At 42.9% G+C, this 16,003-nt stretch overlaps 1 protein-coding gene across 5 annotated transcripts; it reads left to right on the top strand.

The window, feature by feature from the left end:
* Positions 1 to 885: 885 nt before the first annotated feature.
* Positions 886 to 10,714, top strand: LOC108623046 (band 7 protein AGAP004871). 5 transcript variants are annotated; one of them, XM_026811945.1, is made up of 6 exons: positions 886 to 935; positions 4,074 to 4,283; positions 4,722 to 4,902; positions 6,537 to 6,698; positions 9,787 to 9,952; positions 10,452 to 10,714. In XM_026811945.1, the coding sequence occupies exons 2-6, from the start codon at positions 4,094 to 4,096 to the stop codon at positions 10,656 to 10,658; spliced, it is 906 nt and encodes a 301-aa protein (XP_026667746.1). In that variant the 5' UTR covers positions 886 to 935; positions 4,074 to 4,093; the 3' UTR covers positions 10,659 to 10,714. The 5 variants fall into 5 exon arrangements, with proteins under 5 accessions (XP_026667746.1, XP_026667745.1, XP_026667744.1 ...); XM_026811944.1 differs by lacking the exon at positions 886 to 935 and adding an exon at positions 2,405 to 2,480; XM_026811943.1 differs by lacking the exon at positions 886 to 935 and adding an exon at positions 2,436 to 2,769.
* The last annotated feature ends 5,289 nt before the right edge of the window (positions 10,715 to 16,003 follow it).

Below are 16,003 nucleotides of genomic sequence, written 5' to 3'. Positions count from 1 at the left end.
AACTACTAGATGCCGTCTAATAAAGTTAACGATGAGAGACCGTTTCGTAGGCAACTTGGAACCGATGAGTCGCTCGTCGCGCTACAATAACGCAGGCTAATGTTGATCCGTCGATTCCACGCGCTCCGCGAGTAATATCCATGATCGCGTGTGCCACACCCAGGAACAGGTTATCGTCGAGCAAATACGGTATTATCCTCGTGTAATCTAGATGCGCGTAGCTTCTTAGTCATTAGAAGCAGCGTCGGCTTACTGGTATATCCGATGGCTGATTACTATTAATGGGCCCGACGTAAAGGCGACGAGCCGCACCTGATGTTAACGGCCTCGCATCTTCGAGCTTACGATAAAGCAACTGTCGAATCGATTCTTCCTTCACAAGCACAATTCGTCCGTTTGCTCGAATAAATTAATCAGTTTTACTTATACGATGTATTCAAATTTTAGTTACGATAATAATATTAAAATAGTAAGCAGTAGTAGTAGTAGTAGTAGTAGTAATAAACCAATACGTGTAATCAATACACGCATGCACACGAATAAATTGCCTAAATTGTATGTGTCAAGTGAAACAACTAAACGCATATTCATCACGAATTCTGTAAATTAATATTAACGTTTTAATTTGACGTTGCGCCGTCAATCACGACCATCGGATACGTTCAGCGAGCGTGTTTTTCTTTTAATTCGTATTTTAGTCGGAAGAGGAGTAATCGGTCGGTCAGATATGAATACATGATTACTCTAATTAGCAGCGAGCCGAACAGTGAACCTACACGACGAGTGTATAAGCGGGAATTTGTTCGGTTCGGCATTTCCCTGTCGACTTGCCGGCGGTGCGGCGAGCGGCGTGGCGCGTTACATCAAAAAGCATCTGGCGCGCGAATCGATACTCGAGCTAGGCCAGATCCGCATCCCCTGGAGGACCCCCACAGGTACGTCGTTCCGTTCCGTTTCGGCTAACGAGTTTTTAATTTTAGTTTTTAATTGAAACGAGCGAAAAGCCAGCCGAGTGGAGATGGGCCTCGTGACCGTGTACAGCGGCGTGTATCATAAAAAGTTATCGCTGCCCGGGACCAGGTAAAAAATAGCTCGATAAATTCGAACAACGCTGACCGAGGCTCGTAAATTAAAGCGTATAAAAAGAGAGGGAAACTCCATCGACGCGTGTGAAACCGAACTAAATGAAAAAAAAAAAAAAGAACCCGAACGGAAGAGGACAAGTGCGCCACTAATTAAGAATAATCGTTGATATTAGATTGCAACGACCGTTCCATGTTTGCCAAATAGGAGCGGTTTCCTGTATCGCGGTTGAGATTCGAGATAATTAAATAATAACTGTTTCGTATTTGAGAAAGCTAATCGAAACGAGTTATCAAGATATACAACGTTGCAATAACGGGTCCATCGCGTCGCGTTATCTTAATTGTTATTTTTAGAAACGATCGTTTTCTTCGTGTAACTACCCGCGGTCTACCTTAGTCTTGCCGCAGTGTTATTAACAACCGACGAGTATAAACAATTTGTTGGATGCCGGCTGAGCGAGCATTAAGCCAGCCAACAGATTTATAGCCGAAAGCTTTCCCCTTCCCATCGCTGTTCTCTGGCTTGCTCGTACACACGCTTTCAGGTCTACAGAAGACTTTGAAACCCGACCGATTTTACGGGCAAGCTCGTTTGTCCCGGATTCGGTTGTCAATCATCAACGCCCACCATTGTCATAATAATCGTTAACTGTGGCAACTCGCACGTGAATAATCAAATGGAAATAATGTTCGCCGGCCCGGTACAAATTAGCTAAAATTAGTCGAAACGCATCACGACGTTTCCTCATGTTTCGGTTAAATACATAATTGCCAGTTTGCTTCGATTTTCCCGGTTTCCACGTGATTCTCGTTAAATCATTGCAAATTAGTCGTACCGTACGATTCAACCATTTTAACAAATGAAATTCGATAATGATTGTAATTTTCAGTACAATTCGAACAAGTTGATTAACGGCCCTTTCTCTTAATTATTAAACCCTGGAATAAAAACGCACTCGTTTAGTATAATAATTAAAATATTATATACATATAAGCAGTCGTTCGATCATTTTTTAATTAATTATCATGTCAGACGATTAAGCATGTTTGATATTTTTAAATAGGTAAAAGCGGTGCCGTGGGTTGATGCGCTGATGAAGGCCAGACCTCGGCAAGGTTACCCTGCGCTTCGTCGATTCGCGCCACGCAATTGCTCATTATGTACATAAACGCGAAACACGCGTTCTCCACGCGATGACCAGTTAATTCGGTATTTCGTGGTCGGTACCCGGCGATCTAACGCATAACGCACCGGGGCCCTCTCCATTTCAGGCACGTACGGCTGGAGCTTCGCGAAGCTTTTAGCCGCTGTTTAGTGCTCGGATCGCCTTCACCGTGGACGGGCTCGCGAGTTCCTTCGCATTGGAACCAACGCGATGGAATCTGTGCTGCCAGGTATGGCATAAAGGTTTCGTAACCCCTTCGAACAAGGAACAGACAAGGTGCGAGTGGTTTGAAAAAAAAAAAAATAAAGAAGACTGGGATGGCTTTCTAGTCGAGGATAAATAAAAGCTGACCGGAAGTGATTTCGGATTTGGTACGGTTTCGTGCCCGTATCAAAAGGACGGAAAGGGAGAAACAAAAAAGGGAAACGAAGGGGAGGGCGGATGAATCTGTCGCGTTATGGTACGCTACGGATGCGCGAAAACCGACAGCGGTGGAGTCGAGTGCTTCGTTGAGTTCAGTGAGACACGTTACTCGATAGTTACTATCTCTCTCTGATGCCCGTCGCGCGGGACGCAGAAGAAAGGGGACGAAAGCCGGGACACCGGAAAAAATGAAACTCTGTTTTCCGCTCCGCTCTTTTGTTCCCTTTTCGCGTGTAGCTACCTGCGACAGCTGGAATTTTCCACTGGCCGAAGAATAAATTGGAATCGTTCACCGACACTCCAATCGAACGATTAATCCACTGGTCGAGAATGATATTCTTCTTTATGCATAATGTAATCCCGATAAATCTACGGAGGAAAATATTTTCAGATCGGGAAATAGAACGCGCTCTGATTTCAATAGCAAACGTCGAGCCATCGGAATTGTTATTTTTAACATTCAATGAATTTTGTATAATTGTCCTTTATCAGCTTTCGTCCCCTTGAGAGCTAATCGTTTTTTATTAATAGATAACAGGTTGGAATGAGTTAAAACCAACAGATTATACACGTTATAGCGAGCAGAATTCACACATGTTTAACCTTTTCAGGACCAACGTGATTTATTAAATAATACAAAGTTTTCAAATATTATCCAATATGATTTTACATCGTAACAAAAACATGAAGTGCGCTCGAGGGTGAAATAGTTGAACGGTACACAAGGCCCGTTGCAGTTCGTAGATGGGTAGTAGCGGTGAATTTTGAAGTGATCGGGGAGATGAAGGGAACGCGGAATGGGTGTGATGAAATTAATGAGAAAGAGCCCGTTGGACGGGTGTAAGGGGGACGAATTACTTTTCTGGCAGCCGTTCCATTTCACGCGCAATTTACCGAGGACGATCGTCGCTCGACGTCGCTAGCCAGAGAGGCCTTTGCATGATTGCTTTTGCTCGCGTTACCACCGAAAAGGAGCCCGCGTCCAAACCGTAGAGAGAATCGTCGACCGTATAACCAACGACAAATCACTCCGATCAAGTGGCCATTAATTATTCGGTCGATGCACCCGGAACGGGTTCAACCGTACTCATAACTTCGGACAAAGTTGACAAGTGATACAAACAGATTTAGATTTAGATTTTAGAGAAAGCAAATCCTCTTTCTGAATTTCAACCCTCTACTTCTACTAATAGCGTAGCGGTAAACAGAAATGTGATCTATTTAAGACTTACGAGGGGGAGTGTACGGGGATAAAAGGAAAAAGGAAGGAAAAGCGATTCCGCTTCCGAGCGCTCGCTACGAAAATATTTCCCTTGAACGTGGGCGACGCGGCGCGAGACGAGACGAAGCGGTGCTTCTTGTTTTCTTTTCCTTTTTCTTCTGTTTGTTGGGAAAATAGAGGAGGCCACGTTGCCGGGGATGGTCGTCGACGGAAACAAGGTCGGCGCGATGACGAGATTCGTCGAGATGGTCGCGACCGTCGGCTCGTTTTTGCTGGTCCTCGTTACGCTACCCTTCTCGTTGTGCTTCACGTTCAAGGTCGTCCAGGAATACGAGAGGGCCGTCGTGTTCAGAATGGGCAGGCTAAAGGGCGACGCTTACGGACCAGGTGAAAACCTAATTTCGTTTCGCGACAGCACGGGAATATTCATGCTTTTTTGTCATGTACAACCGACTCGTATACAAACGCTCAGACTCTTCTATTTGTCATTTCAATATAAAAAACATAGTACCATTCACTGACAATACACAATTAATGGGAAATATCATTTGAAATAAACGTTTATTAACTCATCTGACGAATATGAACTCTCTACACACTTAAAAACCCATTCTCGTATCCGACTGAATAGTGTCAATCAATATTTCCAAATACGAATGCCAGTACTCGCCTATAATTACGCGTTTAACTCGCGCTCGAATAATGTGCTCGAACGCACGTGATTGAAACAAAGCAATGGTAATTGTATTTGTATGCACGTAAAAAGATGGATAAACATTCGCTGCATGTACAGTAAACGAAGCCTACGTTACGCATTTGGACCAGGTACGTTCTTCCTGATGCCGTGCGTGGATAATTGCGTACGGGTCGACCTGCGCACGGTCTCGTTCGACGTGCCGCCCCAGGAAGTGCTCACCAAGGATTCCGTAACCGTTAGTGTCGACGCTGTCGTCTATTACCGCATAAAGGAGCCGCTGAATGCTGTCGTCAAGATAGCCAATTACAGGTTGGTACGCGTATCGCATAGTTCCCATTGACTGAATCAAACTGCGACTCGGAGGTATGTATATTGCGGGTTTACGAGTCGTCCTGCGTTAATTCACCAAACGGCAGATTCGTAACTATGTACATGAAACCGGTTCCAACGTTCCTCATTTATTACGTTTATTACTATTCACGGTTATTATTATTATTATTACATAAAAATGAATTTGCAAATTGTTGACGATGTACCGTATAAATTGAGAACGAAATACTATAGGTCATAGATAGATAATATAATTATTTAGCAAGGAGAGCTACCATGATTTACTATTATAAGGGAGATAATTAAAAGCAGGACAGAAATGGAGAGAAGAGGGACGGAAATGACTGGCGACGTTTTTTAGTCGAGACGCGAGAAATGATGCGCCAGTAGGAGACGCGACATCGTCAAGCAATTTTTTCCGTGGCGCCGTCCCGCCGGATTGAAAGTTCGTTTGGATGGAAGACCGCTCGGACGTGAATTTCCACCGAAAATTTCCGCGTACAAAATTAGCTATTAAATGATCACCCGTCTACCACTTCTTTACGTCGTTAACATTTTCCCCGATGTCCGTGACAAGTAACGCGAGTCGGTCCAAATTAATGCTGAAAAGTGGAAACCTAAACTAGACTCCAACTTTATGGAGATTTTATAATTAAACAAAAATTATTCCCTCCATATATTTTCCGACTGAGACCAAAAAACGCAAGTCCTTTGGGCTAATGCCGAGATTTACGAACAAATTTTTGAAAATTACGTAGAATTCTTTGAGCAACCGGGTTAATTAACGTAGATACAGTTTTCTAAAATTTTAATTAGTGCACATCATCGGCACGAATGAGGGTGCACGAGATTCCTCGAGAATCACCCAATGGACGATGATGGATCGAAAGAAAATTCAAGAGATGACCACTCGAGGAATTCGCGAGAGCGTAAAAAATTACTTAGGCCGCCTGGTCTGATTAATTACATAAGAGTTGTATGTGTTACACACACTCGCGTGATAATCTTGATAATTAGATCGATCTCTATAGCTTTTCAATTTAAGAATCATACTTATTTTTAACAACTCTTTCACTAACACATTGAATATGTTAAAAATATATTTCTGATATATTTCTGATGACTGCTTATTATTATTGAAATGCACATCTTGAACTCTGGTTAAGCAACGCAAAAATGATAGCAATTGAGTCTACAAGAGAATTTGAAACTAATTTCATTCATAAATGGGAACCAGATACCGGAGGATAAAAATGTTTTCATAAAAATCGGATTCATCAGCGGTTTCTGCGCTGACCAACGCCACGTTCCCGTCTACATTAGCAAATTTTTAAACCACCCACCTGACAGTCGGCCGACGTTTAATTAACTGGACCTCACCCAACCGATGTTCAGTTATGACAAAGATGACGACGACTTAAATATATAATTAAATTTGTATGCGCATTTATGGCTTGCCGACACGCAATTTGACAAAATTCTACCTGCTACTAATTATTATAAAACGTGCCAATTTTCTACACCTAGATTTCATACGGAACAAGGTTTACACAAAGCCGTATGGAGTAAAATTCTGATGTTTATCGAGTGCACGCGAATTCTTGTTGTTTCAGTCATTCTACGCGATTGCTGGCCGCCAGTACGTTGAGAACTGTGTTGGGAACGAGAAATTTGGCCGAAGTTCTTTCCGAACGTGAAAATATCTCGCACACTATGCAAACGTCCCTAGATGAGGCCACAGACCCTTGGGGCGTCAAGGTTGAACGCGTTGAAATGTAAGTACTGACAAAATCACCCTCGAAATCTGTCTTCCTTTCAACGCGAAGTAACGCATTGCGTGAAGTTATTCTCATTGGCGACACATTTTAGTTTATCGAAACTTTCCCCCAATCTATAGAACTAAACATTTTCGAGAAAACCATTATTAGATTCTTAAAATCATTTATCATTCGAAGAATTGTAACGTGAATAGTTTCTTCATCAATAACATGTGAATAATAGTTTATCGAAGTTTTCAAATAAGCGTTCGGTCATCCGTCACGTCGACGTTCAACGAGACACGATTCGCGTTTACGAAGATAGCAGCGTTCGAATGAAGAATAGCCGAGCGGGCATAAAAATCGGGTTAAATACAATCGAAAGTCAACCGGCGTGAAGAAGAATGGCGTAACGATCGATCATCGCAAGGGACCAGCGAATTGAATGGTTGATGTATAAGCCGGCGATAAATATCGTTCGTCGCGCGCGGAAAGGAGAGCTTATCATCGTCGCGTCGCGGTTACGTGCGGAGGCGAAAGTGTATCGCGGTCCATTGAGCTTGCGCGATCCACGGGCGCCGGTGATGTATGGCATCGATCGAGACGCGTGCATCGACAGCCTTCAATGGAATCATTCGACTTGTACAATGGCCTTGTGTTGATATCGCTTAGAATATTGCGAAAATATCCGTAATCCTCTGTCCTCTGTACGCCATAATCAAAGAGAACTGGCTCAGAAGCTCGATCGAGTTGGAATCGTTTCGAATCGTCTTTTAAGTCTACCGTTTCCCGTAACGTAACGATCGCCGAGACGAGGACGATATCGAAGCTCGTTCGAAAGTGTACTTGGAAGTGTTTCAAATGTGGCAGATGTTCAACCGGACTGCGTCGCGAATATATTTTCATTGATAGTTTAAACAGAAAGAAAGCTGCTGTTCAAACTTGAATTTGCCAGAATACGAAAGTAGATCCAGTAACTTTATCGATTCCTATCTTTATTATTATTCGAAAGCCGGACAAGAGAGAACGTGAAAAAATGCGGACTGTAAACTTGAAGTTGTACTCTGCGATGCAAACTTCGTTTTGTCCATCAATATGAATTTAGAACGGCGGTTTTACGTCGTTTCTTAGGCTCACAGACGACAGTCGCAGAATAAAAATGCACTTTGGCTACTTCTTATGTTTTTCCATATTCGCCATGACGACCACCATTTTTAAAACAACAAGATACCGTCGCGAAACGCTAACCCGAATATACGGGGACCGTGACGATATTTTATATGGCGTATGTGCGCTGCCAAAATGCACTTTCCCATTCCGCTGTACAGTTGACGGCAGCATAAATAGACGTCCGACGTTACTCCCTTCGATCATTTAGAATGCGTACCGCCAACAATTCTTGCGCCTATATTAGAGCGGGTGAATAGTAAAAATACGAAAAACGCTCACGATTCTTGCACAGCTCGTGAAGTTTCGCATGGAATTGTTCAAAAACCCCGAGAAAATATGCAAATTAATCTGGCTGACAAATTTATACACGACGAGATAAAACCATTACGGTTGATGTTAAATCTTTAGTTATTTAAAGTAAAATTTGCCAAATCTTGCTCTGTGATACGTACGTACATACATATGTAGTAGAATATCTCTTGTGTTTGGAAGCCTGCGTTATGAGAGTAAAGAACCTCTTCATTTATGCATGTTCACGTAACTACGCACCCTTCTTTGCATAGGAAACTCGTCGCGCACTGACTACAGAGAACAGCTTCCACCCTTTGTAAAAGAATTATAAGAACACAAGGATTGCAAGCCATTTACATTCCTCTTTGTCATCTGCATATTTATTGACGAGTTGTCCCAGTTTGCAGTTAAATTACAGAAACAGCTTGTATACTTTATGACTAGATACTTTAATGATTCAATAATGTATAAGCTTATATTGGTCAAACAAAACACGTTATTCTATGTTGTTCTATGCACAATCGATTCCAGAGTATCGTAAATTAATACAGCGAAACATTATCAATTTTAGAAGAACATGTTGACCTTCGTAAATCGATAATTTGCTAACGACGAACAGTTGTGTCATTGTTATCCGGCAGACCAGCGATACACAAAACGGAGGAAAACGCAGTGCAACTCGGCGTGGAGTATCGGTGTACAAACAGCAACGATAATTTGAAATTTCGAAACTGCCCGGGGCGTCAATCCTTTACCAACGCGAAAATTTAAGGCCCCGCTAGGTAAAATTATTATTGCTCCGGCTAACGAACGGGCCGAATGCGAACGGATTTAACTTTCCCTATTAAGGAAAGGTTTAACGATGTAAAATTCTCGAATTTCTCTACTTCTGGATTCCGGATCCCGCGCAGTTGCAATTTAAACGATATCGCGGGGATTAACGCGTCCATCCTTTCTCCCATCTTCGTACTTCTTCGTTCAGATACTTACTAATTCGAATTCATTCAACTGTTTGATCATCCGAACTGAGAACGATTCCTTCTTGAAAGACGGGTTCATCGTAGAGTGAAAAATATATGAAACAAGAAATAATGAAATGCAGAATAGATTATTTGTCAAAATAACGATGTAGCAGTTTCCTGTTTGAATTTAAGGATGCATTGGCTATACAGTCAATCCCAAAAGATTATGTACCTTAAAAAAACGCATTTTCTATAATCAAAAAGAAATCAGACGACGAAGGAACAATGATTTTGGATGAAAAGAGATTACTTGTTAACGTTCAATTGGTTTTTAAACAATAAAAATTGATAGAATTTGTTATNTATGAAAAATTTGAAATCACTATAATTCTAGCTTTTTAATAATAATAGGAATCTATAATAACAAATTTAACATGCTAGCATTGTTTAAGTATACATATAGCCTATACATCCTTAAGAACATCAGATGTTATCACTAAATCTGCTTTATACATCGATTAATCGAAATAGTACAATGTGCTTTACAGATTAATCGATACAATAGACTTCTAATAGAAATAAGCTGACGCGTTCCATGAAATGATTTGTAACTGGCATAGCGCGCGGACAGGTAGACACACGGACCTGATGAAACGTAACGGTACCGGATGTTCCTGATTCAGAAAGGACGTTCGACTTCCGGTGCAGCTGCAACGAGCCATGGCCACAGAAGCAGAAGCCACAAGGGAGGCTCGGGCCAAAGTGATTGCAGCGGAAGGAGAAATGTTGGCATCCCGAGCGTTGAAAGAGGCCAGCGACGTCATTTCCATGAGTCCGGCTGCTCTTCAGGTAACGCTTCTTCGTGAACCTCAAAGATATCTTTGTACTTGCATTAAACCATACGTCGACCAACCGCATAGCCTGTTCCTTTCTCACAACGTAGCACTCTCTTTATTAATTACCTTGTCTGGTTTAATTAAATTTTCTCTTTACGTCGGACACACGAATTCGAAAACATTCGCTGTAGATGCAAAATGCGTGAACGCCTTTATCATTGATAACTGCATTTCAAGCTTGATATATTATTATATTGCGAATTCTTATTTAGAAATGTGAAATAGTGTTCGCATATTTATATTCTTCTAAACTGTACATTTTCACCCTTTCCATCATATTCCTTGCTTTTAAAATTACTTTTGTTATTCTATAAATTTTTATGCATTACACGTAATCTCCATACTTTATGCACATCAATGTGCGTCTTCTAGAAATCCACAATCTATCACCATTGCCATTAACAGCTCAGAGTTTAGGATAATAAAATTAATTATTCGATGTGTGATCGTAGTTACGTTATCTGCAAACTCTGAGTAGTATATCTGCCGAGAAGAATTCTACTATCATCTTCCCGTTGCCCATCGAACTGCTGATTCCGTTCTTGGGTACGAGCGCGTGTCACGAAACACTTCGACCATCTACGGAGCAACTTCCCGCGAAACATTTGAAGATTCAACCGAAGATCTTGAACATCGAAACCCCCGGCACGCCTAAATGAAGGATATACATGGAATTGTAACTGTTCTTAGAGGAATTCCGATAATAAATCTGAATACTTAGGAAAGTAGTTACGCGAGCTTGTTCCAATTCCGTGTCAGATTAAACGTTGGATTATTGATCTTTGATAAGACACCAGTACACGCAGGTAGGTGATCGTCGGTAGACGCTTGATTGAAACCCGATACACGTGTACTCGGCGTAAGATACGACGAGGTTCGAGGTGATTGACAAAGTGAAACGATCCGCCCGTTTCTTCGGCAAACGTTTTGATTAGAAGCTAATTTTCCGTCCGCACGAAACGCGACAAATAAATAGGCAAACTTGATTGAGGCAAGCTTGTTTGATCTACGCGGTGGAAAGAAAATACGCGCGGAGAAGTGCAACGGGCAACTCGCCGATGCAAATGAGGGAACGGCGCGTAGGAAAATGGGAAAAGCGCGTTCGCTCCGTTGAATCGGGTAAAATGAAAGGACAGCTCGAGTCGAAACTGTTTCGCTGACAATGAGTTTCCTTGTGGCGATGTGCATTTGCAACGAGCAGGACGCAAATGTCGAGGCTATTAGCTCAGCGCATATGAAGCGTCGCGTTTTTTCGAATAGCTGTCCTAACTATAATACGTCATATATTTAGCGCGTCTAGATAATATTGCTATCTCAGGTGCATTGAAAACCGCGATTACTATAAGTCCGTATCTCGTGAATTATAATTAGTGCGATAACTTTAACAATGTAGCCAGTTGACGATAATTTTCCGTCTGTTAACTAACTACAAAAAGGAGTATCACACTCCACGATGCGTATATGTATATATGTATACTCGCGTAGGAATTCAGAGGTGAACGAGCCCCCAGAGAGAATTCCGGCGTCACGTTCTGGGCGTTACCGGCGTGCCGTGAAAACGCGTGCGACCCCCGTCGCGTCGCGTTGCACGCGGAAGCTTGAACTCGAGGAAAAGTGAAACGTACGTGCCGCGTCGTTATGAAACGGTCTGCGAAAACGAAAATTGCATGCCGTACGTTGATATTTGCTTATCGGACGGCAAACGCGATCTCCTTTACCGATTTCAACAGTCGAGGCATTTATTTGTATAGAGTGCCTGAAACGAAATAAGAACTCGACTCATAAAAGGGCGAGTTCGTCAAACCGTTTTGCCAAAAGCACTATACATATATGTAATCTATTTATGCAGCTCTTATCCTGCTTTAAACTTCTCCATTGTTGATTCATGCGTAATCATTAATTGAATCACTGCGACGTCCTATTTCGTTTGAAAACGAGTTTCATGTGGAATAAATTAGTTCCGTTGCCAGGTGTTTGACGAGTTCGGGCAAGTTAAAAGCCGTGCATAATGAAAATACGGCGCGACCAGCGTGCGACTTCACCGGGCCGTTGCGGTAGAGGATTAAATTGGCTGGCCGCGATAAAAATAATTAAATTCGTTACGCCCGGTGTCAAAAACAACCGGCCGCCGCGCTGCACCGGCCGGCAGCCATTACACGTTGCGCGAACAAGAAATGAACAGAAAGTATAAATTTCAATTTTATTAGCGCACCGGCTCGCACGTGGGGCGGCAGTGTACACGGCGTGTACGGGGAGGGACGGGCCGTCGGCGTGCTTACTTCCTTCCTTCCGTTTTTTAACAGAACGAAATATCCCGGCCGTAATGTATGCAGAATGTTTTATAAACAACGGAGGAGCTTTAACGCGGACTATTATTTACGCGGAAAATTCTTCCGTGAATTATGACCGGTTGTTAACCGTGCCACGACACGCGGGTCCGACCGGGATTAAAGAGTCCCACTGTCGCGTCCGCTACTGTTAAAAACTCGCTCCAAAGTACATATTCCGTTAAAAAAGTAATCCATCGCGAACCAAGGTAGGTAAGCCCTACATCCGATAAACAACTGAAGGCAAAGCTCAACGACAAGCGAAACGGTGCAAGAAAGCGATGCAACATGCATGCGACGGTATAATTCTGCTAAAGTGATGATTTCATTTCTTAATTAAAAAAGGGACCGGTGTGTAATTACGTGTATCATAAAAAAGAGTTGATTGAGAAGAATGGATTTTCTCATATGACATTGAGTCCATTTGGGAAACTGACTGATTGAAGGATGGCAATTAACGAAAGCAACTGGTCCGGAGGATTATTAGTTCTCTCGACTCAAATATTTGTCAGCGAAATTAATTCGCCCACGTCACAACGAAATGTCATACAGGCGCGTATAATCCGAAGAGATAACCATCAGGATACACAGCAATTACGCTTATAACAGGAACGCAACTCGCTTCTCTTCGTAGACCGACCCGAGCTAAGCATTCAGCTGTTTATGCGTTATCCTCCTTTATGAATGACCAAAAGTGGATTTCTGGCGTTGCTGTGCTTTCAACGTAACATGAAATTTTAATGCTCTTTGAAGCATCAGCGAAAATTGCGAAACGTCGTTCGAAATTAATTCAAAGGTGGCTTTCAAAATTTTCCACTCGATGACGGCAGTGGAGCTTGGCTAATTAATCCCGATATGATGCGACGAGCCCGCAGAAAAGTTCCATCGGATGATGAAAACGCTGCTCGTATCGCAGCTTTTTGAGAGAATCGCCGTGGCGGGACGGGGGAATGGCCGCCGTCCATGATCGCGTCCTTCGCGATTTATCAGCGAGGAAACCGGAAACGAATTTTGCTGGAAGACACGGGGAGACGCGTTTACGGGCGAACGTCCTTTTCAGCGGCTCGCATGCCAGAAATGCCATTCCTGGACAGAATACGGCGACGCGCGAGGAGAATCTCCCAGAGAAGGAAGTTTCGTTCGTCGCCCATGGCAGTTTGGGAAAGCAAACATTTCAACCGGAAATTTGCGCTGCGACAATTTGAATACCGTTCGTCGCGTCTGAGACATTGCAGCCACTGATTGCTTACGAATTTCCGCAAAATCTGTTGATTGTCCGGCTAGCCCGTTGCACCTAAGTACACGTACTTCGGTCCTTGTCCAAAGACGGGATACGATTCTCAATGAAATGCTCGTTAATTAGCAATGAATCCCATTTTACGACAAATTGTCATTGCGACTAATAGGTGTGCGAATGAGCGCAAATATTTTACCGATACTCAGTCGAACGCGGTACCAGAAATGGAGGATGGAATGAAACGGTTCCCAGGTAACAAAGGCGGGAGGAATTAACGGCCGAGCGGAATATGCAAAAAGACAACATTATCATACATTATGAAGAGATTCCACGGTGGCTGAACCCTTTTGAATGCCCGAGATATTCACTGTGAAACGAAAGAGAAAGATACGGTGGCTCAAGCCCAGTCTGGAATACCGCTCTCGACGTGGAGGGCTTTCCGAGTATGCATTCATCGAATCTGATAACTTTCATCGTGGCGTCTATCGGAATAGCGGAAACCACGCAGCTTATTTTTCGCGTTATATTCGGAAATCCGATTCCAGCGTACGAACAATAAACGTTCGCAGAGAACGGCGGCATTGTTGTCCGTCCGGGAAACGAGATTCACGACCTCGCCCTTCACTTAATGCCCCGTAATTTCTTGGACTATAATTAGCGGAGCGGGACGAGCGCCTCGGCTTACCGTTGCAATTAAAAATTTTTTAATTCCACGTCTCTCATCGTGTCGACGACGTGACGAATATATGCGTCCCCGGCCCCTCTATTTCCCGTAAACGTGTGTGTCTATTCAAAACAACGAGCGAGAGCATTAACCCTCTTATTTCAGTGTGACATATGTGCCCGCGATGGTTTTGTTTTATTTACTTAATCCGACTAGGTACATTTATGCGAGTGCAGAGAAACATTTCATTCTCCTATGAGTGAATTAAAGTAGGAGCTACGCTAGCATGACGAGAATTATTTTTTTTTTAAAACAAGAACGAAACGTACGAAACATTCTATTACCTCTCTGATTCCTTTTCATTTTTATTTCACTCAGATGATTAAACCATTTAATAATTTTTACGAACGCAACAATTCTTTCAATATTTTTATAACAATTGGACGTTTTATTACAAAAATTTATTAATCATTTAAATACAAAAATGAATATATTCTACTATCTGCTCTAATGCACTTTAACACATGACTCTAACTTGTCACGTACTTTGGCCTCACTTATTTCGCAAGAACTCGGCGCGAACTTTCGCAGCGGTCCCCAACCCTTTGAGACCTGAACTAATTTTTGCCCGAGAAAATTAACTGTGCCATTCCGGCGACACGATTTTCCGTTCCCCTCCGCCCCCTGTGCTCTCACAATGGCCACACGGTAGACCTAATTTCCCCGGTAAACTTCGCTTAGACGTCGTTCGTTCTCGCCTCCGTTTTATTCTCACCGTTTCAAGTACGCCGTTAGCGAGGCGAAGATTTTCACGTCCGAAACAAAGGAGCCAGGAGAGACTAGTTACCTTCAAGGTGAAATTACCTGCTCGCCAGACGCATAGGTATCTGCGACACCTTCAATACGTGTCCCCCGAAATTGAAGCGTACGTCAAGGTACACTAGAGAATAATTCCGGCGAGCGAAATTAAGGGATGATCACGTTCATCCTCACTTATCCCCCAACGAAGACGTGACTGGCTAAATAATAGGAGGCTGTTGCCGCGTTAGAACGCAACAACGTTAATCAGATTATTATCTGACAGGAAACCTAAACACCATTTCGCTTCGTGAAACTTTGGATTCATTTCTGACCCGGGCTCCGCTCTTATTACGACCCCTTAAAGTATTTGACCGAACGCTGAAAGGATACAGTCCGGCTGCGATCCAGATTCCGGCAATCCAGATATTTGCGATGGTCTTCCGTGAACAAGCTCTTCGGAAAACGAAAGAAGAAGAAAAAGAAGTCTGCAATGCGGGACACGGCTATCTCGAATATTCCCGGTCCGGCATATTCGGGATGCTCCGAACGAGAGGTGCTCGTAAATACGTACATTGATTCCCTGACCCGTGCACCGGCGCGGTGTTACAATTTGCTCGAGTACCGTTCTATATGCATCCGGAAATATGGGAAAGAAGGAGACGATATCTGAAAAGTTTTCGCATAGGATCATCTTTGAGAAGGACAGGATACGTACGTGTATTCTTAACGACCCTCTTACATCTTTTAAGCAATTTCCTTAGTCTGTCTGCGAACAACTTTAAACTTCTCCGAAGAAAGGAGTCGTTTAAACTCCCGGTTTCGAAGATCACGTTTACCTTCCACGCGCGACTCATCAAGGCGTCACCGCAATTTCAAATTTTATGAAGTATATACCGAGAACTTGTACCGTTCGCTCTACGTAATACTGCAAGCTTCTTTCACTTTTATTTGGGAGATAAAAGAGTTGAGTGTATT

The sequence above is a fragment of the Ceratina calcarata genome, unplaced genomic scaffold, assembly GCF_001652005.2.
Source record: "Ceratina calcarata isolate Rehan_Ccalc_2016 unplaced genomic scaffold, ASM165200v1 scaffold250.2, whole genome shotgun sequence".
NCBI classification, from domain to species: domain Eukaryota; kingdom Metazoa; phylum Arthropoda; class Insecta; order Hymenoptera; family Apidae; genus Ceratina; species Ceratina calcarata.
Note: the sequence above shows the minus strand (reverse complement) of the source record. Positions and strands in the feature narration are given on the sequence as shown.